The sequence below is a fragment of the Kluyveromyces lactis genome, assembly GCF_000002515.2.
Source record: "Kluyveromyces lactis strain NRRL Y-1140 chromosome C complete sequence".
Taxonomy (NCBI): Eukaryota; Fungi; Ascomycota; class Saccharomycetes; order Saccharomycetales; family Saccharomycetaceae; genus Kluyveromyces; species Kluyveromyces lactis.
Genome location: NC_006039.1, coordinates 1,164,474 through 1,184,138, shown reverse-complemented (window position 1 = coordinate 1,184,138; position 19,665 = coordinate 1,164,474). Strand labels below are relative to the sequence as shown.

The 19,665-nt window shown below is 38.5% G+C and overlaps 9 protein-coding genes across 9 annotated transcripts; 3 read left to right on the top strand and 6 right to left on the bottom strand.

Annotated features, from left to right (window-relative positions):
• Positions 1 to 163: 163 nt before the first annotated feature.
• Positions 164 to 727, bottom strand: RHO2 (Rho family GTPase RHO2; the record flags this gene model as incomplete). The annotated part of the gene is made up of 1 exon (XM_452817.1): positions 164 to 727. One exon carries the CDS (start codon positions 725 to 727, stop codon positions 164 to 166), a length of 564 nt encoding a protein of 187 aa, XP_452817.1.
• A 664-nt stretch (positions 728 to 1,391) lies between these two features.
• NST1 (Nst1p) lies at positions 1,392 to 5,291 on the bottom strand (the record flags this gene model as incomplete). Its single annotated transcript, XM_452816.1, has 1 exon — positions 1,392 to 5,291. One exon carries the CDS (start codon positions 5,289 to 5,291, stop codon positions 1,392 to 1,394), a length of 3,900 nt encoding a protein of 1,299 aa, XP_452816.1.
• A 1,273-nt stretch (positions 5,292 to 6,564) lies between these two features.
• Positions 6,565 to 8,595, top strand: YVC1 (Yvc1p; the record flags this gene model as incomplete). Its single annotated transcript, XM_452815.1, has 1 exon — positions 6,565 to 8,595. The coding sequence occupies one exon, from the start codon at positions 6,565 to 6,567 to the stop codon at positions 8,593 to 8,595; it is 2,031 nt and encodes a 676-aa protein (XP_452815.1).
• A 31-nt stretch (positions 8,596 to 8,626) lies between these two features.
• On the bottom strand, positions 8,627 to 9,814 carry KLLA0_C13750g (S-adenosylmethionine-dependent methyltransferase; the record flags this gene model as incomplete). The annotated part of the gene is made up of 1 exon (XM_452814.1): positions 8,627 to 9,814. The coding sequence occupies one exon, from the start codon at positions 9,812 to 9,814 to the stop codon at positions 8,627 to 8,629; it is 1,188 nt and encodes a 395-aa protein (XP_452814.1).
• Positions 9,815 to 10,183: 369 nt separating this feature from the next.
• On the bottom strand, positions 10,184 to 10,810 carry VPS21 (Rab family GTPase VPS21; the record flags this gene model as incomplete). Its single annotated transcript, XM_452813.1, has 1 exon — positions 10,184 to 10,810. One exon carries the CDS (start codon positions 10,808 to 10,810, stop codon positions 10,184 to 10,186), a length of 627 nt encoding a protein of 208 aa, XP_452813.1.
• Positions 10,811 to 11,220: 410 nt separating this feature from the next.
• Positions 11,221 to 12,867, bottom strand: PTC5 (type 2C protein phosphatase PTC5; the record flags this gene model as incomplete). The annotated part of the gene is made up of 1 exon (XM_452812.1): positions 11,221 to 12,867. One exon carries the CDS (start codon positions 12,865 to 12,867, stop codon positions 11,221 to 11,223), a length of 1,647 nt encoding a protein of 548 aa, XP_452812.1.
• A 725-nt stretch (positions 12,868 to 13,592) lies between these two features.
• TMA46 (translation machinery-associated protein TMA46) lies at positions 13,593 to 14,636 on the top strand (the record flags this gene model as incomplete). Its single annotated transcript, XM_452810.1, has 1 exon — positions 13,593 to 14,636. The coding sequence occupies one exon, from the start codon at positions 13,593 to 13,595 to the stop codon at positions 14,634 to 14,636; it is 1,044 nt and encodes a 347-aa protein (XP_452810.1).
• A 169-nt stretch (positions 14,637 to 14,805) lies between these two features.
• On the bottom strand, positions 14,806 to 16,515 carry APP1 (phosphatidate phosphatase APP1; the record flags this gene model as incomplete). The annotated part of the gene is made up of 1 exon (XM_452809.1): positions 14,806 to 16,515. One exon carries the CDS (start codon positions 16,513 to 16,515, stop codon positions 14,806 to 14,808), a length of 1,710 nt encoding a protein of 569 aa, XP_452809.1.
• A 1,531-nt stretch (positions 16,516 to 18,046) lies between these two features.
• On the top strand, positions 18,047 to 19,660 carry ECM3 (putative ATPase ECM3; the record flags this gene model as incomplete). The annotated part of the gene is made up of 1 exon (XM_452807.1): positions 18,047 to 19,660. One exon carries the CDS (start codon positions 18,047 to 18,049, stop codon positions 19,658 to 19,660), a length of 1,614 nt encoding a protein of 537 aa, XP_452807.1.
• Positions 19,661 to 19,665: the final 5 nt, after the last annotated feature.

Genomic DNA, 19,665 nt, shown 5'->3' with positions numbered 1-19,665 from the left:
ATTATGCGAGGGGGCTAATTTAGAGTCGATTTCAATTTAGAAACATTGAATTAGCTGGATCAAACGAGACAAAGTGTCCGGCCTCGAGATACGGCAGAAAGAAGAATTAGATAGTATGTGTTGGTTTGTAGTTTATTTTTTATGTATGAGCACTTCTTTCGTATCAACATATTACGCAGCACCCGTGACCTGGTTGTTTATTTACCAAGAGACTTGTCCTTGTGGCTACTTCGAAAACATCATCAACGTTTTCTCCTGTCAATGCACTGCATTCCATATATTTTTTAGCACCAATGGCCCTGGCAACTTGCTCCGCTTGCTCCCGTGTTACCATCTGATGTTCATTATCCGGTGATCTTAAGTCTTTCTTCAACCCAACTAGTACTACTGGAGCTTCAGGGCAATATCTGAGAACTTCTTCTGACCATTTATTTCTTGCATTCACCAATGATTCCGGGTCGTCGATTGCAAAACCAATGAGAATTATATCGGCCTTTGAATACGAGAAGGGCCTTAGTCTTTCATATTCCTCTTGGCCAGCTGTGTCCCATAGTGTTAGTTGAACTTTGATACCGTCCACTCGACAGTCGGTTACATAATTCTCGAAGACAGTTGGATGATATTCTTCTGGAAACTGTCCCAAAGTGAAAACATATAACAAAGATGTTTTCCCACATGCTCCGTCACCAATAATAACTAGTTTCCTTTTAACTGGATTGGTAGACATATTTTATGATATTGCATAAGTTTTGCAGTGATACTGCGTCTTTCTTGATTATGTTGATAGCTAAAATTCAAAAACCGACAAAGTTTGGAAAACAGCGTAGTGTAAGATCGTGCCAGAACAGAGAACTGCTTCAAACTTTCAAGTACCCAATTGCAAATAGAAAATTAGGGTGGCACGTATACATGCAAATAAAGGAAGATTCGACCTTGTTTCCTTCGAGCGTACGCTATGTTTATTCTTCGAAATCAGTTTCTTATTTCTTTAAAACAGCAAACCTTCTATTTTTCTATCTTTCAAGTTTCATTTTTTCTAGCCTTTTTCAAAGAGCCTTTTATTTTTCGAAATGATATCATATTAATGTCTGTCATGTTCCGCCGAGCAGTAGAAGCCCGAAAAAGAAAGGAAGAAGTGATCAATGAGACAGTGTAATAGATAGGACTATGCTTAGTTATTAAAATTAATTATAGCCCTGTTTTTGAATGAGTTCAAATATTCAATGATGATCTATCAATTGATGGTGTCTGATTGAAAAAAAAAAGATAATAGTGTTGTTACATTTATATTGGACGTTACAGTTCTACGTAAAACGAAGAAGGAATAAATTTTAACGGATATGTTCTCTTTTCTATCCACTCGTTTAAATAATTTAGTTGGATCGGATGATTCAGCTCCAGATATTGCCGGTTTGATATGAGTTTGGATACGATTGACCAAAGTTCACGAAGTTCGAAGGATCTGATGCGATTGTTGACGTTGGGCCTGGAATTGGATTCCCGTGATTCGCTGGTGAAGTAGTAGCTGTTTGGTTGTAATGAACATCGTTAAATACCGATGATGGTTGAGGTAGCGGGTTCGATATAGGAGTTGAAACTGAGTTTATTTGCTGCGAATCTGACTGAACTTGAGTGGTTGCATGAGGGAAAGTATTTTGTCTATTATAAGAAGGCAATCCTGATGGTACTGGAACAGAACCCATTCTGCAGTACGCCAATAAACCCGTGTTATCATTCAAAAGTTCAGTATTGTATGAATTCTTCATGGAAACCAAAGTGGAAATGAATTGGGGATACGACAGTACTGATTTGGCATTAATTTGAGTCAATGATGTTTGATATAGCTTGTCCAAGGGAACGAAACTATTGTCTGGAGAAAGCATCTTATAGGTCTTGGCTAGGACTTCCTCATATGAGTCAACAGATGTTGCTGCAACTTGGGAAGATAGCAGGGTGTTCGGAAGTGCTGGAGTAGATGTAGGTGTATCCCAGATATTCGAAGCAAAATTGTTAGCAGAGGCAACACCAAAGGTATTTTCAGCTCCAGTATCCCAAATAGATCTTCTTGGTTGAGAGTGTGACGAGGAGATTGGGTTCTGTTGAACGTGCTGTTGACCAAAGTTTGAGAGCCTTTGATTTGGATCATTGTTCCAAAGATTTGGTTGGTTGTAAACAGCAGATTGCGGACGTGGTGCCATGTTAACAGGATCCAGATTTTGTGCCGGAATACTACTAGTTGAACCGAGTGAGATATCGTTAATTGTAGTATCTTTCAAGAAACTGGTCAAATTATTAACGTCATCGGTAACATCAACAGTTGTGTCTGCAAAGGAAGAAAACTTCGAAGACGATCCGCCATGCGACAATGGAAGTAATCCCGGAGCTTCTGAAGAAGAGGGCTGGTTGGCATGATAATAAGCTTGCGTGGACGATTGTTGATCCCATCCGTTCAACAAATTCGGTTGCAAGCTTGAACCTAACGTATTAAATCCAGCCTGAGCATGAGGGGACATTTCTGACATGGAAAGAGAAGGTGGAATGAACACATTGCCTGCGTTCAATCCACCTTGGTGATCTACATTCGATAACACAGATGAACCAAGCAAGTCGTTTTGATTCCGCGAAGGTGAAGACGACAATGATTTAGAAACTTCATTGATCATGTTGAAAATGTCATCATTCAACGTTGAATTATTCTGTAGAGGATTGGTTGAAACGGATCCGTAAGGAACACCTTCGGTTGTTGTGTCTTGATTTTTTTGCATTGACTTCTCATTCAATTTTTGATTTTCCTTTAGTTTTTGAAGCTGTTCTGCTTCCTTCTTCTTCAAAAGGCGTTGTTCTTCAAATTCACGCTGTTTTCTTTCCTTTTCCATTTTCTTTTGTTTTTGTTCTTCTTCGCGCTGTCTCTTTTGTTCCTCCTTTTCTTTACGAATGCGCTCTTGTTCTTCTTCCCGACGTCTTTGCTCCGCTAACTTTTTCTTACGTTTCTCATCATTCTTGCGTTTAGCTTCTTCAACTTTTTTCCTCTGAGCTTCTCTTCGAGCAATCTCCTTTTCCTCAGCTTCTTTCTTTAACCTGATTTCTTCTTCTTCTTGCCTCTTCTTTTCTTCTTCCTTTGCCAGTTGTTGTTGACGTTTTTTCTCCTTCTCCTTCTCCTTCTTCTTTAGTTTCTTCTTCTCCTTCTCCTTCTTCTGATTTTCTTCAGCTTCGAGTTCCATCAATAATCGTTCTCTGTTCTTTTCAGCCTCTTTCTCTTGATAGGAAGCGATAAGCTTTTTTTGGAGTAATTTAGTTATTGCGATCTGTATAAGCCTTCTACCTTCTTCTAAACGCTCGGCATGATCAAGCTCACTATCATAATTATCATCTATACCATCTTCAGATACATTTGAGGTGACAGAATTGTCGTGATGAATCAGTTGAGTGTGTCCATTTGGCACAGCAGAAGGGTCCTCATTCAGTTTCACGTTTTCATGTAGGTCATCATATATGATATCTTCATCCTCATTTTCATCATCGTAGCCAGAATCGAGGTGATGATCATCGATACATTCGTCATCAACATAGCCCTCTGCATCTTCATCATGATCGTTGCTTTCTTCATACTCATCGTTGGACCACTCATAAGATGCTTGGTCTTCGTCCGCTGAAATTTCATTACGTAAACGTTCTAGTTCTTCTTTATATTCTTTATCGTCTTGGTCAATTTCAGAGCGTCTCGTCTTATTAGTGAAGATATCATAGAATGCATTTTTCAGCGATGCAACCGCTTTAGGATCTTTAACAAATTTAAACGGAATACTGTCTATCAGAGAATCCACTTTATTGTTATCAACCAACGAAGGTCTATCCAGAGAGTCTGATTCAATAACGTCTTTTTTGTTATTTTCTTCTAAAGCATTTGCTGGTCCATTCACCCTTTCATTTTCGTGACTGTCGGATTCTGATACATCTATAACAGGTTCAGTGGGGTCCATTTCATAGATCTTCTTCTCAATTGAAACGGCCATGTTTTCCCTCCAATCTTGAAGTTCCTGTTGTAGAACAAGACTTTCCATAGCTCTTTTCAAACCTTCACCTTCATTATTCATCATATCCTCAGTTATAGCTTTAATGTGGGGATACATCATAGCTCTGTTGATGAATTCCTCGGCAATATGCGGATGAGAAGATACTACAGTTTTGGCAAAATGGAGAAGCTTAGAGTCAAACTCATCATGTTCGGGGATAACCTCATTAGTATTATCTATGTCATTGATAGGAGGGAGAGCTTCTTTACCTGTTGTAGACTCAGATACCTGCTTCTGTTTGCTACTTTTAAATTGTTCGATTTCGTGTTTCCAATCCAAAGCAGTCTGCGTTTTATTATCACTGTTCGGAATGGTGTCCATATTTGAATCAACTTCTTCTTTACCAAGGAAGTCAACTTGATATGATTTATCCAGCCCTATCGCTCCTTCTGAAAGACAATACTTTATGGCTGAATCTTCGCTTAATGAATCGAGGAAATCATTTGTACATTCATTTTCTGAAGTGCTAGCATTTTTCTCTTTCGGAAGTATGCTAGATAAAAAGGCATTTTTATTCGTTGAATCATTATTATCGTCGTTATCGTTATGGGCAAAGTTCTCATGACAAATATTGGAATCCTGTTTGTCCCCATGGTGACGCATATGGTGATGTGTATTATTACTACCATTCTGATATTCTTTTATTAGCTTTAAGTGGAACTGTACAAAATCTGTATCTGAATCTTCTTCCCTTGCACTATCGTAAAGTTCGCAATATATCTGTTCAATTTCTTGCTCTATATTCAGGTTGTTATGACGGCCACACATGCTACAATCACAATTATGCATATTCTTATACGATTTGATCATATCAAACAATTCGTCTTTGCTTATCCGTAGAATATTCCTTCTCTCTTCCAATGACAAAGATTCCCAATGGGTATCTAACTTGATTGGCCATTTAGTATCCTCGACTTCTTCATTATCAGCATCGGCATTGCAGTCTGCAGTATTTGTAACACCGCCACTATTAGTGCTGCTACTGCTGCTACCAGAACGATGATCCTGGTTTAGTTCTGATCTGTCTAATGATTCCTCTTCCGGAAGTGATTCCACTATGACATCTCCGTTTGGGGCTCTTTTGATCACACGAGAGGTAGGGTACTCTGCTTCATCATCGATGATTTCTGCGTGAATCTTCGATTCATGCAATTCCTTTTCACCCGCAGAACCATGCTGCTTCTTACTCTTCTTCTTACTCTTCTTATGTGCCACCATTTGTGAGTCTCTCTGTGATACTTTAAATCCTTCCACTAATTCTTTAACTACCTTTAGTAAAAAAGACTGTAAAAGGATGCTTGTAAATACTTTCCAAACTTTGATCTAGAGATTCTTTCACTAGTTGCAGCACTTTGGTCCGGTTTCGGCTTTCAATATCAACTACACTCCTCTTTTTACTTTACTTTCCTTAACTACACACTATACAAATTTTTGTTTTATATCCATTTTATTTGCATTATTCCAATATTTTAAATTTCCAAATTTTCTATATACAAAGAAAGAATCACTATTAAAAACCAGATGAGATAGAATTCAAAGGCTTTTTCAAATTTCAAACTCCTTACTATGAGAAGAAACCAGATTTCCAAAATTTCACTCAGTGCCGTATCAAGCAAGCCATAGTGAACAATGAAAAAAATGGAAGATACAAAGTACGGAGATAACGGAACCGGGTAATACGTAATAGCAAATGTGCGGGTAAATAATCACGTGCTGGTCTGAGATGAGTACTTTCTTCGCTCACTTAGGGTTACTCAATTACACGTATATATTTACTTAGTGCTATATAAAAAGAGAGATTTGGAAGGAAGGAGTTTTCGAATTATATTTTGAACTTCGGCGGCTAAAGTTCGGAAGATGAAGAGCTGGATGAAAAGGAGTTCTAGGCCTGCTTACCGATAATCGATAATGACAGGATCAATGCGAGAGAACTTGGTTAATACAGTGCTGCTTTGATGTGACATTTATGGTTTGATGAAATGATCACTCTTTAAATTGCCGTTATGTCGTTTCTATATTTAATAAATGATTCGAATGATCCTGAGATATCTCTATGTCACTGCTTAAAGTAAGATTGGCTCCGCATAAAAGGTCCTCTGATTCGCTATCTTTAATTGCACGCCTCCTTCCTCAAGATTCCAGCTAAAACAAAATACCCCTGGTTGACCAAATATACAAGAGATTAACAATACTGACTAACTATAGGTTTAACAAGCCACATATTAACTCTTCCTAGTGCATCCTTTTAAGCAATTTCATGTTTTTAAGATAAATTTGTTGGTCACGTGCACGAGATACATCAAGACTATCTACAGCCGTTTATGATTTCTTTCTTTTTCTACTCAAACAAAACTTGAAAAGCTATTGTCCCTGTGATATTTCCCAAGAATATTTCTGCTGTACATTTATTTAACCATCCCGTTCTGTTTAGTGAGAGTCGCACACTCCACCTGCGTATCTGCCAGTGATAAATTACTCCCGGTCAGCAGCGATGCAGTCTTCTGTGCTTCCAAGTACTTCCCAACAGTACTGGATTGATCCTGCAAATACATCAAATTATACTTCCCCTAATTCAAGACAAATTCTACGCATAGCAACCAATTTAAAGTATCTTATAGATGAAGTGATTCCCATTACATACGAGGAGAATATTGTAACGTGTGAACACTCAAGAATCCTCAATGCGAAAGTAATTAAATTGGCCAGAGCAGCTTGCGGTGGGGACAGAAAGGACCGCGCCTCTGTTAGGAAATACGAATCTGTCATTGTATTCGCCTTGTTAAAAGTATGTGGATGGTATTGGGGACTGGCTGAATCGGAGCTACACAACTCAGAACTCTATAATATGAGGGCTGTAACTGCCCAGCAGCTTTCGAAATTGATCATTGAGGAAACTGAATTCGAGGATCATCACTACACATTTATGCAATTACTACTACGTCGGTACGTCATTAATGAAAATGACTGCGATTCTTCCCCAATTTCCGCACTTGAATTAGCCATGGATATGCATTGTACTATTGTTATCGGTTCTTCTGGATACCAACGTTGTTTGAAATGGTTGTGGAGAGGTTGGATCGTGCAGAATAAACTCAATCCTGAAACGTACATCCTTTCCCCCGTTGTGCCATCCTGTGAAGTTTCCAAGCATTTCACGCCTGAGAGATTACGTGCTCCCATCTACCAAAATTTATTGCAGATCATCTTCTCGCTATTATATTTGGTACTTTTCACGGTTGTCGTAAATCAAAAAGACTCTGTAAATGTTCAACCGATAGGATTTTGGGAATCCCTGTTTTATGTGTTCACACTGGGTCATGCACTCGACGAATTAGTCAAGTGTTATCATGTTGGATGGGCGTACATTGGTTTTTGGAACGTATATCATGATTTTATGTTTTCAATTATCATATGTTCTATCGTTATTCGTATCATTAGTGTGTGCCCATGGAAGGCTGATTTACCATCAGAGCACTGGGATATTGTTTCGTATAGAATTTTAGCATGTGCAGCGCCATTGGTATGGTCTCGTTTGTTACTATATTTGGAATCTGAAAGATTTGTTGGTGCGTTATTGGTGGTATTGGCACATATGATGCGGGAGTCCATTTACTTCTTCTCTTTATTAATTTTGATAATGATTGGATTTTTACAGGGGTTCCTAGGACTAGATTCGGCAGATGGAAGGCGCGAGATTACATGGCCAATATTATCAAACCTCTTCACTACTATTTTGGGCGATGGTGGGTTTGATATGTTCGAAAGGTTTGCCCCTCCTTATGCAGCTATCCTATATTACAGTTACTGTTTCATTGTCACTATAATTCTCTTGAATATATTGATTGCGTTGTACTCGAGTGCATATCAAAAAGTAATTGATAATGTCACAGATGAATATTTAGCATTGATGGCTCAAAAGACCTTAAGATACATCAGAGCTCCAGACGAAGATGTCTATGTTCCACCTTTGAATTTGATAGAGATTTGTATTACTCCTATAATCTGGATGCTACCAAAAACACAAGGTAAGTATCTATCCAGCTTTGTGATGACGCTGATATACTCACCCTTGTTGTGCTATATTTCTATATTTGAAACCATTCAAGCCAGAAGGATAGTGTACAATAGACTCAATAAATTACCAGATGATGCTAATGAAAATGATGTAGCTTGGGATCTAACTGACGGATTCTTAGAAGAGGAAGCTAACATTTTGGACTCTGATTTCGAGAACAGCTACAGGATGACGCAAAAGAAAAATGAAAGGGCACTCCTCGCTCAAAGAGAGGCAGAAGAAGTTGATCCTAGGTTCCCGGTTGACAAGGGTTGGTTTAGCGAAGTGAAGACTGTCGTACAGCCAGTAAGCGAAGGTTATGAGACTGGTATAGGTTGGGAGTCTTATAAAATCTTCAAAGAATTGAACGATCAACAGCAGAAAGCCGAAGAAAAGATAGAGACGCTCACCACAACTATAAATCAATTAACTGAATTAATTAAAGAAATGAAGATCAAAAATGATTGAGTACTCCAGATTGTATAAAATCAATAAATGTTTATGTTTTCTGTAGAACCCAAAATGAACATTGGTAACCTAACATTGATATATCTAGCTTATTAGTGCCGTAACTGGACGAAATATTGGTTTGTTGTTTCAATAATTTGAACGGAAAGTGAGTAGTTGCCACTTCAAGAATATCTTCATGACTCAATTCTATTCCCCTTAAGGGGGTATCTAATATGTTCGATAATTCCCCCGTATATGCATCAAAATCGGCAGTCATCTCAGTTTGATGATCTTGTTCAAAATGATACATGAAGGGTCCAAAATTAATCCAGTAACCATCAACTTTCAAAACATGAGTAATTGTTTCCAAATAATCTAAGATATTAGAGCATGTATCAATGAAGAAATTGGTGATGACGACGTGCTTACTACCTCTATTTGCTGCCCTAACTTCCCTGATATATGCCGAATTGGAATAGGATTCTGATTGTTTAATATTGACATTTGGTCCATACAGATCCGGAAAGGATCCTGCTACCATGGAAAGAAGTCCATTGCCCCCAACTTCCTCGACTATATTCATATCTGGAATGTTTACTTGCCGTAGCTGCTCTGCCCTATTAATGTGATGAGAAAATGAATGCACAAATGGAAAAAGAGCGATCTGTTCCTTTTGAAGACCTCCATCCATGATAAACTGGCTATTCATTAGCATATGGTATGAGACTTCATTGGCCTCAGTATTAAAACCCAACCGGACCATCTCTACAGCTAGACGACCCAAGCCTGCGCCAGGAATTAATATTTTGATTGTATTACGGTCGCTTGGAAACTTTTCTTCTAAAAATTCTGTTAGCAACAGTAAAAATTGATCCCTTTCCTCTTCACAATGCGTTGACCATTCTCTTGCTATCTGATTAAGCATTGAGATTGTTTTTCTCATATCTGTGCCGCTGGGTTGAGCCCATAAGTTTGGATCACTATTTAATCCCCACAATTTCACAGAACGTTCCAACAGATTCATGTAAAAAATGGAGTTTGTTTCGATCGCATCATGTACATCCTCAAGATATGAGTTATACCATGGTATCATTTGTTTCTGATGCTCGGACAGTGATTCCCACCTAAGTATTCTGGGTCGCCAGAACTCTTCTAACGCAAATTCCTTGTAACGAAAAAACGAGCTAGCAGTACGCTCCAATAATAGCACATCATTCTCCTCATCTTGGCCATCCATGACAATTTAAAACCCAGGTTGAATCCTTTAGAGTTTCATCACGCATGTATCATCATTCATACATCTCATTACCTGAATAGAGTTCTCTATGATTGAATTCATGAATAATCGATCAATACGGGGATCCGAAAAATTCACTACGCCAATATATATAGAAATAAAATGTAGGTACAAAAAATGTAAATCTAACTGATTTATGTATTACTGGTTATCTTAAACTTCTACTATGATGATATTGGAATATTATAGGCACGGTAGATATCTTGTTCTATTGGCTCCTTTCCTCTGGTTAAAATTAATTTCATCGATTGTTAATATGAATCATTTCGTTAGGCCATTTCCCCTAAAAAGAGGATAGGGTCGTGAGTATTAACAACCACATGAGTTGGGATTCGAGGTATCATCGGGTTTGTTCAAGTCGATCCTTCCATCTTCTGTTCCACGTAACCCATCGGTATTGGACCCATCCGACTTCTTTAAGGGTATTTTCTCTCCAATGGCCAAGAACACTTCGTTGACGTTATCACCAGTCTTAGCGCTAGTCTCGAAGAATAAAAGGTTCTCTTCCTGTGACAATTTTTCAGCCTCTTCTTTGGCTACTTTCCTATCCTCTTCAGATTCCAACAAATCCATCTTATTTCCAACCAATGCGATTACAATCCCTTTGCTCGCTTGTTCGTGTAATTCTTTTACCCAGTGGCGAGCCTTGATAAATGACTGCGGCTTTGTTACATCATAAACCACTAAAGCTGCTTGAGCATTTCTATAATACATTGGGGCCAACGATGCAAATCTTTCCTGACCAGCAGTATCCCAGATTTCAAACTTTATTGTGTGGTCAGCCATATTTACTCGCTGTGTTAGAAAGGCTGCTCCAATAGTGGGTTCTTTATTCTCAGCAAAATCATTGGACACAAAGCGCAAAACAATGGAAGATTTCCCCACCGCAGCTTCTCCTAGGAGTACCAACTTGATAGACGTAACGTTTGAATTCATTTCCTAGTACCTTACAACTGAAAATGACCTTAATATCAATGACGACCAGGTAAATCAAGATTTCTTCTTCGAAAGTTGGTTAATATGATGACTGTATGCTCGAGAGATTGTTTAGAAGAAAATGTGTCTGTCTACAATCTCAAAAACTAATTCGTACACTCTTGTTACCGATAGAGCAATCTGCTACTCCGGTTGTAAACGTTACGTTTCAATAAAAGTAGGGAGCATCGTTCATCCTTTTTTTAGTTTTATTTAGTTTTAGTATCTTTTCCCATAACGAAAACAAGGCTTTTGAATGTTGATAGTAGGTCACGTGCTTGGTGAACCTTCCTTCGAATCAGTGTGTTTATATAAGTGTCAAAAACGGTTATTTAACTAAATAACAACACTTTTATGCTAAGACTGCGGGTTCAGAGTTTAGATTCTTCTGGTTTGGTGGCTTTGTGGTTGAGTTCTAATTTACCATCAATGCCCTCAGTTTCTTCACCGAAAAAGACAACGGTGACAGTCAAGTCGTCTCTGTAACGTCTACTCTTCGTTGGAGGTATACTGACCAATGTAGAAACGTATTCTTTGTTACCGCCTCCACTGAGAGCGTTTCTGATTAGATGAGTTGCTACGTTTTCGTCTTGCATGAGATATTCGCTCTTAGAGTCAGGTTTTTTGGAGCTTTGGTACCTAAAAGCAGGCCTTTGTGCTTCTTTGTCTGGGGAGATGTCTTCTAGCTTTGGTAATTTACCTTGTGGAGATTGTTCCTTCAACATTTTGAAATTCTTTTTGATAGGATGTGATTCCATCCATTTCACAACGAGACCTGCGATTTCGTCATTACTCAACAACTCGAAAAGACCATCAGATCCTAAAACCATGAATTTAGTTTTAGGGTCCACGTTTGTTGTGGTTATTTCCGGCTTTGCTGTTACGTAAGGAGGTGTCAAGAAATCTTTAGGTTCCCTCCTGAAATATATCTTCAAATGGTCAGGTAGATCATAAACGGTTTTCCCATTTATCTCTTTCACTTTGTACCTGTAGTCACCAAAAGCCCTTGAAGGTTGGAGAGATCCTAGTATTCTACCCTGACGTACACAGTTTGGTTCATCAGGGTGCTCCTTCTGGATTCTCTCGACCTCTTGTACATTATCACCAGTCTGATCGGTACTTAAGGATTTTACAGTCCAAGCACCATCGTCAGACTGTTTTACCAAAATAGCACGTGAATCTCCGGTTACTGCTACCTTCAACGTGCAGTTATTTGAATCGTACATTGACAAAAGACTGCAAGCACCAGACACAGCAGGTAATGATTCGATTAAGTTCTCCTTAGTAGGTTCTTCGAATAATTTTCCGAGGCTGCCATACACGATATCGTTATCCAATTGAAGGAACCCTCGCATAATGGCCTCATCGATCGATTCAGAGGTTAGGAAACCTACCCCTTTACCGTAAATTTGCCCCAATTGGTGGGCCACGTAGGGCACTAAATCCTGAGATAATTTTGCAGACGTGTATGGACCTCCATGTCCATCAAAAATTCCAAAAAAGTACAAATCTTCTAGGCTTTCGGATGATTCGGTTGGTACGGTGATAATCTGCTCAACTCTGTTATCTTCGATTGGAGCATTGGAAGGAAGTTGAGAAACATCATAACGAAGAATACCTTTTCCCCTATTAACAAAATATGATTCTTCTGATTTGTGTAAGATACTTTCTACTTGACGGTCGTTCAACAAAGAGATTGTGTTTGTGTTCGAATTTGTGTTCGAACTGGGATCAGATTTCCCAGTCTTGAAACCATCTCCAGAAGAGTAATGCTTGATACCATTTATCGTATCAGAACTGACGTAGTTGGTTAAATAAGAGTACCCCAGTACTAATGCACCTCCTATGACAGCATATTTCCATTCATTGGATCTGAGAAGGCCTGATTTTCTCTTTTGGTTAGAGGTTGAGAGCTGTCGACGCTGGCTTAAAAAAAGCATTTTCGAAAGATCTTTCTTAGAAAGGCACCTTGAGAGAGTTCTAGCAGCCCGGGACTGCAATAATGACGGTGGTGGCATGAATCTAAGTTATGTTCACAGTTGGAATATTTGAAACTCAATGCTCCGCACACCTGTAGTGGCTCGTCTTTCAATTTCGTGTTTCTCCTTGTTTGATTCACAAACCAAATTATATATTTCTTAAACTGTGAAATCCATACAAATATGAGATTTCTGTTAATTTCCATAAAACTGTCGTTGGATAAAAGAAGAAGAGTATTCGACGTTATCAATGGCGAGCCTTAGTATTTTCTACAATTTTTTGACAATGCTGAAGACTGCCGGAAAGGTAACTACTATTGTTCACTATGAATGCGCCGATGCAACCATTGTTAATATATTGAAATTTTTAAAACATGGCACCTCACACAGAAATGAATTAAAAACTTCCATTAATGCAACAAATGATAGAATAAAATCACTAATTATAAGGTGGTGGCATTATTTCGACTGTGTCATATGCTGCAATCTGAAGGGAAGCTCTTGCCTTTTATAGATCACGTGATTATGATTAAAGGTGTCACATCCGTCTGAAGTGATTTGGAAAATTTTTGGCATTGAAATGCAATAAGATCAAATAAGAGATGAGCATGAAGATGCTTAGGAATCGTCCTCTTCCCAACGCCGGATATATTACGAATTGAAGGTCCTATATTTGTTTCGGCTTAATCTGAAAACAGGGACAAAGTACACCCACTTAGAACCTTGTCAAAGATCTCTAAAAACTGAATACAACTTAGTGAAAGATGCCACCAAAGAAGAAGCAGCAGCAACAGCCTGCTAAGAAGAAGGACAATGTTGACAAAACGTTCGGTATGAAGAACAAGAATAAATCCACCAAGGTGCAAAAATTCATCAAGCAAGTTCAATCACAGCAGGATCCTGCAAAGGAAGAAATGAAACGGAAGAAGTTGGAAGAAAAGAAGATGAGAGAGGCTGCAGAGGCAGAAAGAAGAGCTTTATTCAATCCGGTACTGGACCAGAAGGTGAAAGCTGGTGTGGATCCTAAAACTGTGCTCTGTGCGTTATTCAAGATTGGTAATTGTAACAAAGGTGCACGCTGTAAGTTCTCGCATGATATGAATGTCGGACGTAGAGTGGAGAAGAGAGATTTGTATCAGGACACAAGAAGTGAAAAGGAAGAAGATACTATGGACAATTGGGATGAAGCTAAGTTGAGAAGTGTGATTTTGTCCAAGCATGGTAATCCTAGAACAACCACTGAAAAGGTTTGTAAATATTTCATCGAAGCTGTCGAAAACGGTAAGTACGGGTGGTTTTGGATTTGTCCTAACGGCGGTGATAAATGTATGTACAAGCACTCCTTACCGGAAGGATTCGTATTAAAGACTAAAGAACAGAAGAGGTTAGAAATGGAGGCCTTTGAGAAGAAGCCAAAGATCACTTTGGAAGAATTCATCGAAACCGAAAGGGAACGCTTGGATAAGAGAAATTTGACACCAATTACAATGGACAACTTTGCTGAATGGAAGAAGAACCACAGAATTGAAAGGCTCAATCTAGAAAAAGAGAATAACTTGAAGAAAAAACCTAGTGGACGTGAAGTCGTGCTGAAGAAATATACAGAAGACAAGAGATTTGATCTCGTCGATGAAACTGATTCCACGAACGGTTCAGCGTGGGATTTGACCGAGTTCACAAAAGCATTAAGAGATGAAGATAGTAATGGATCTAGTGGAATCAAAGATTATGGTGATGGTAGTAATCCTACTTTTGAACTGCCTAGCAGAGATGGCCCATCTAAACAAAGCACTACACTTACTGCCTGAGAAAAAGGACAGCACTTGCATACACGCTGTATATTTCAATGGTTGGTTGTCTTCATTTCAAAAATTCTCTTTGTCATTCATACATAAATATTTTGTCATTAAATATAGTTAATACTCAATTTGCAAAGAGAAATATATATGTTCTAACTTATCATTTTCCAGTTTCCTATCATAATGAATCAATTTTATTTATGCTATCTTCCAAGCACAAAATGGGATCATTGAAAAACATGAAGCTAGCTTTAACGTCGTTTTCTTTTAACTTTTTTACAGCAACTTTAACTCTTTCATTCCAACTTTCAGCCTTTTTATCAAAGAACTCAGAATATGTTCCATAATCATTCTGCGAGGATGGAATTGAATATACAGCGTTGTCCATACTGCGCATCTTTAGTCTTGTTGGTTTTCTAGGAGGTAAAGGTGGTTGTGTGCCAGACGATTTAGATTCAGAAATTTCACGCTGAAGAGCATCACTCAAAACTGGCTTCTTTTTTAGAACCTGTGGAGGCTTTTTTTTGACAGGCTGTTTTTTATCCGTTTTAGCTGGGGCAACATCTGAATCTGAATCTGAGTCAAATTGGATTAAATCGGGGATATCATCTTCTTCCTTTATCTGGTCTAAATAAAACTTTTTAATATGATCATTTAAAGCTTTCATAACTCTTACGTCATTTTCAGATTCATCACTCATTGAATTCTTGCAACATCTGATGTATATTCCAATAATCTGTTTTGGAAATTGACTCGCAGCCGATACGTAAGCTTCGAGGTCTTGCTCACCGGAATCACCTACCAGAATGAACTTTTTGTTCGGGAAATCATTGCATATTTTCAATATTGATGCAAGCTTTCTCTGTGCACTGGATTTCATAATACTTGAGAGTAAGTTACCAGAATACTGTTTGAGGAACATGGGTCCTAACGGATAGTTTTCACCAATATATTCCGATAATATTGGGTATATCTGAGCAGGGGCATTTGATACATAAAAGAAATCAACTGCTTTGCTATCTTTTAATGTCGTATACCATAATGGCATATCTTGAATTTTCCATTGTTCAAATCCGTTGACAAAAACGTTCAAAAAGATCGATCTTTTATCTCCAACAATACCTGTGTGTTTTATTGTATCATCTATGTCACTAATAAGTCCAACTCCACTGTTTTCGACATAAAAAATCTGGCAATCTTGGACTAGCCCGGTTTCCAAGCATTTAACTTTTGCACCAGCTGGTTTAAATTCGGTACTGAGTAAAATATTAAACCCACCAGAGTTATCAGAGACCGTTATTTGATCCATCTTATCATTTGATCCGTTATACAGCGTAGTTAGAAGGTTGACGTTCGGGAGATGTTTATTCATGAACCCCGCTATTCTTTGCCTTAAAACTTGTTCCTGTGTCAAGGGAGCAACCCCATCTCCCATTGACAGTTGACCTGAGCTTGTGGATGATGACGTCGTAGATGAACTGTCCAACGAGATATTAGAATCGTTTTGCAAAGATTCTAATCTTTGTTCAACGTTAGGTGGAGGATCGTTTCTTAAAAACTGTTTGCAAATAGACAAAAGAATACTGTTTCTTTTGCTTCGTTGACCGGTAGAATATATCAACCCTCTTAATTCTGTGACATAGATACTATCCGATAGTTTTCTTGAGTATGATGGGTAACAAAGCAGCTTAGGTGGGAACATTTGAAACTCTAAAGCCCTTGCCTCTGCAGGTGACATGTCATTCCCGTAATAGTTCTTCAAAGAGTTTTTGGCAGCATTGAAGTACGAATCCTTGGTGTGCTTCACCATATTATAGATTCGCTGTCTCCTACCATACGGCACGTTAGCACCCCATGAGGATCCATCAGCAGCTAAAGACGGGTCCATAGATATCTTTAATTTCGATTTCAACGCTTTAAGAGTTCTCTTTCTACGCAGTTTCTTATAAATCGAGACAGATCTTCTCTGATCTTTGAAAACACTATTCAACGGCAACAAAACGGCAAATATTTTAAATACGGTGGGTTTCCAACGTTTGTGTATTGAGTTGTGACTTGTAAGACCCTTTTAAACAGTTCGCCTGTAACTGTCCACTGATAAACGATCCGAGTCAATAATCACAATTAAAAAACCAGGAGAAGAAAACAGAGATCAAAGGAAAGATAATAATTTATCCCTTAACCGAATGCAGAAAATATGATTATTTCATTCAAAGGCACTTATTGAAGCGTGTTAGACCTTGTTAAATACAGTAATTTCAAGGCAAAAACCAAAATGCGTCTCTATATCATGTCTTCATCTGCATGTTCTTTTTGTATAAAGCCTGGATACTAAACCTTTATAAAACCTTAAAAAAATAATAATAAAGATTCCACATCCCAATAGTCCCAACAAAAAAACAAGCAACAAGAAAGAAAATGAAAAATCAAGTTTTGCTGAAATACTGCAACAACTGGAATATGACTTCCTTGAACCGTATGTGCTGCACTTCATAAGTATAATTAAACAAGAATATAACCTGCATGTAAAATTCGGGTCACGTGAAACACGTGACCCGTATTTTCTACCACTCGAATGAAAATATTCTTCCAGCTTATATAAGCGTTGATTATCTTCCGATCCCCACGCTACCTTCTTAGAGATTTCAGCGTGGGCAAACACAACGGTCGCAGATTCCCGATCCCACATTAAAGTATGGGTCACAAAATGGCTCAGCTCTTCCAGCCCTTCCCTTTTCTCATCACGCTACATGGGATGCATTAGGAAACCGGTAGCTCATAGAGATTAATGATACCATCAGCTGCGCAATCATTCAGCAACACCGGCTTTTAGTTTATGTAATTCATGAAACTAGGTTGATGCAAAACTACTTTTTTTTAGTTATCTCCTCTCCTCGTAGTCATATTGAAAAATGCCTGCAAAATGCTTTTTAAGCGATGAGTTATCAGAGATCACGATAATATAAAGATAGTTGTATTTCTATAAATTGGTTTGGAAAGCGAAAGGAACAAGGTGTTGGTGAGAACGCTTTTTAGGGCTTCACATTGTACAGCGCCTACTTCTTCTGTTTTCTTTTTGATTATCTTTTTGGCATATAAGAGTAACATATTTGCTTTGCACATAAGCCAAGAATTAGAGCGAACTTCCTAAACAGGTACTCCAATTTGCTTCGATAAAGATCTAAATAGGTTGGTTTTTCCGTGGCACAACGTTACTGAAATTCCTCTACTGATCGACAGTATTTGAATCCTAGAATACACTATTTATAAAAAGACCAGGTTGTCTTACAAACGAGAGAGGAAACACTTGGATTAGCATATAACACCACGGGAGATATTCACTCGAATAATAATCTCGAAGTTATTAAAGATATTAAAAGTTACATGAATTATAGATTGCATAAAACTTGCAGCACGATATGGGGTTGACTGTAGGAGAAGCGATCTGGGCTTCAGTGAAGCCTATTATTAAGATTTATATGATTATAGCGACTGGGTTTGGTTTGGCTAAGGGGAATATCCTTACCGTCGCAGCAACCCGGACATGCTCAGATATCGTTCTAACGGTCTTACTACCGTCGCTATCATTTAACAAAATCGTTTCAAGTATTGATTATAGGGATGCCAAGGATGTCGGTATCATTTGTTTGACGGCAGTCATGATATTTGGTACAGGGCTTTTCTTTGCATTTGTAGTTAGGAAAGTGCTTCCCGTACCGAAAAAATGGCGTGGTGGTATATTAGCCGGTGGGACATTCCCAAATATCAGTGATTTACCAATCGCTATATTACAAACTATGGATCAAGGTCTTCTTTTCACAGAAGAAGAAGCAGATAAGGGTATTGCTTCTGTGATTATTTTCTTGGCCATGTTTATGATTTGCATCTTCAACTTAGGAGGCTTTAGACTTATAGAAATGGATTTCGAGTACGCGGATGAGGAGAATGCCTCTATTCAGACACCACTCGAACCACCTGCGCAATCTAATGCATCTCAGTTTCATCTTCAAACTGATTCACAATCATTCTGTTCAAAAGAAAACGATCGTGCTGTAAATTCCATCAATTCTCAGGAAGCTGTTACTTCTCCAATACAGCTTGCTGAGGATAATGTAATTTCAAGGCGCCTTACTAATGCAACGGCGGCCAGTGCCCAGTCTCTCAGTTCATCGCTAAGGTCGATTGACCTAAGATCTATGCCTCCGGAAAATGTTCACGATTTAATAAAAGAATACTCTAATGTAGACCAATACGGAGCTCGCAGAAATTCTGTTACATCCACCATAAAACCCGAAACCGAGGATTCAGGTCAGGTCCCTCTTAGAAAAGAGTTCACAACTTTGAAGAGAATTGTCACATCAGATGCTACCGTAACTGGCCAAGATATCAAAGAATCAGCTAACATTTTACCCTCGAGAGTCAGAAATATTCCTGGTATGAGTGTACTGCTTTTCTTCCTCAAGAACTTTTTAAGACCGTGTTCGATGGCTGTTTTCCTAGCATTACTTATTGCATTCATTCCTTGGCTTAAGGCTCTGTTCGTTACTACCTCCAATGGACCGTACATTCATCCAGCACCAGACGGTCAGCCGGCTCTGAATTTCATTATGGATTATACAGGATACTTAGGAAATGCATCAGTGCCTTTTGGATTGATGCTTTTGGGAGCAACATTAGGCAGACTTAAGATCAAAAAGCTATATCCAGGATTCTGGAAATCCGCTGCAATTTTAGTGGTCCTAAGATTGTGTATCATGCCGATATTTGGGGTTCTATGGTGTGATAGGCTAGTAAAAGCAGGTTGGTTAAATTGGCAGGACGATTCAATGTTGTTGCTGGTTATTGTTATCGATTGGGGTTTACCAACAATGACTACAATCATATTTTTTACAGCCAGTTTCACACCACCAGATTCGGAAGACACTACCCAAATGGATTGTGTAGCCTTTTTTTTGATTTTGCAATACCCTGTGCTGATAATAAGTCTGCCATTCCTGGTAACGTACTTCTTGCTAGTGCAAATGAAAGTGTAATAAAA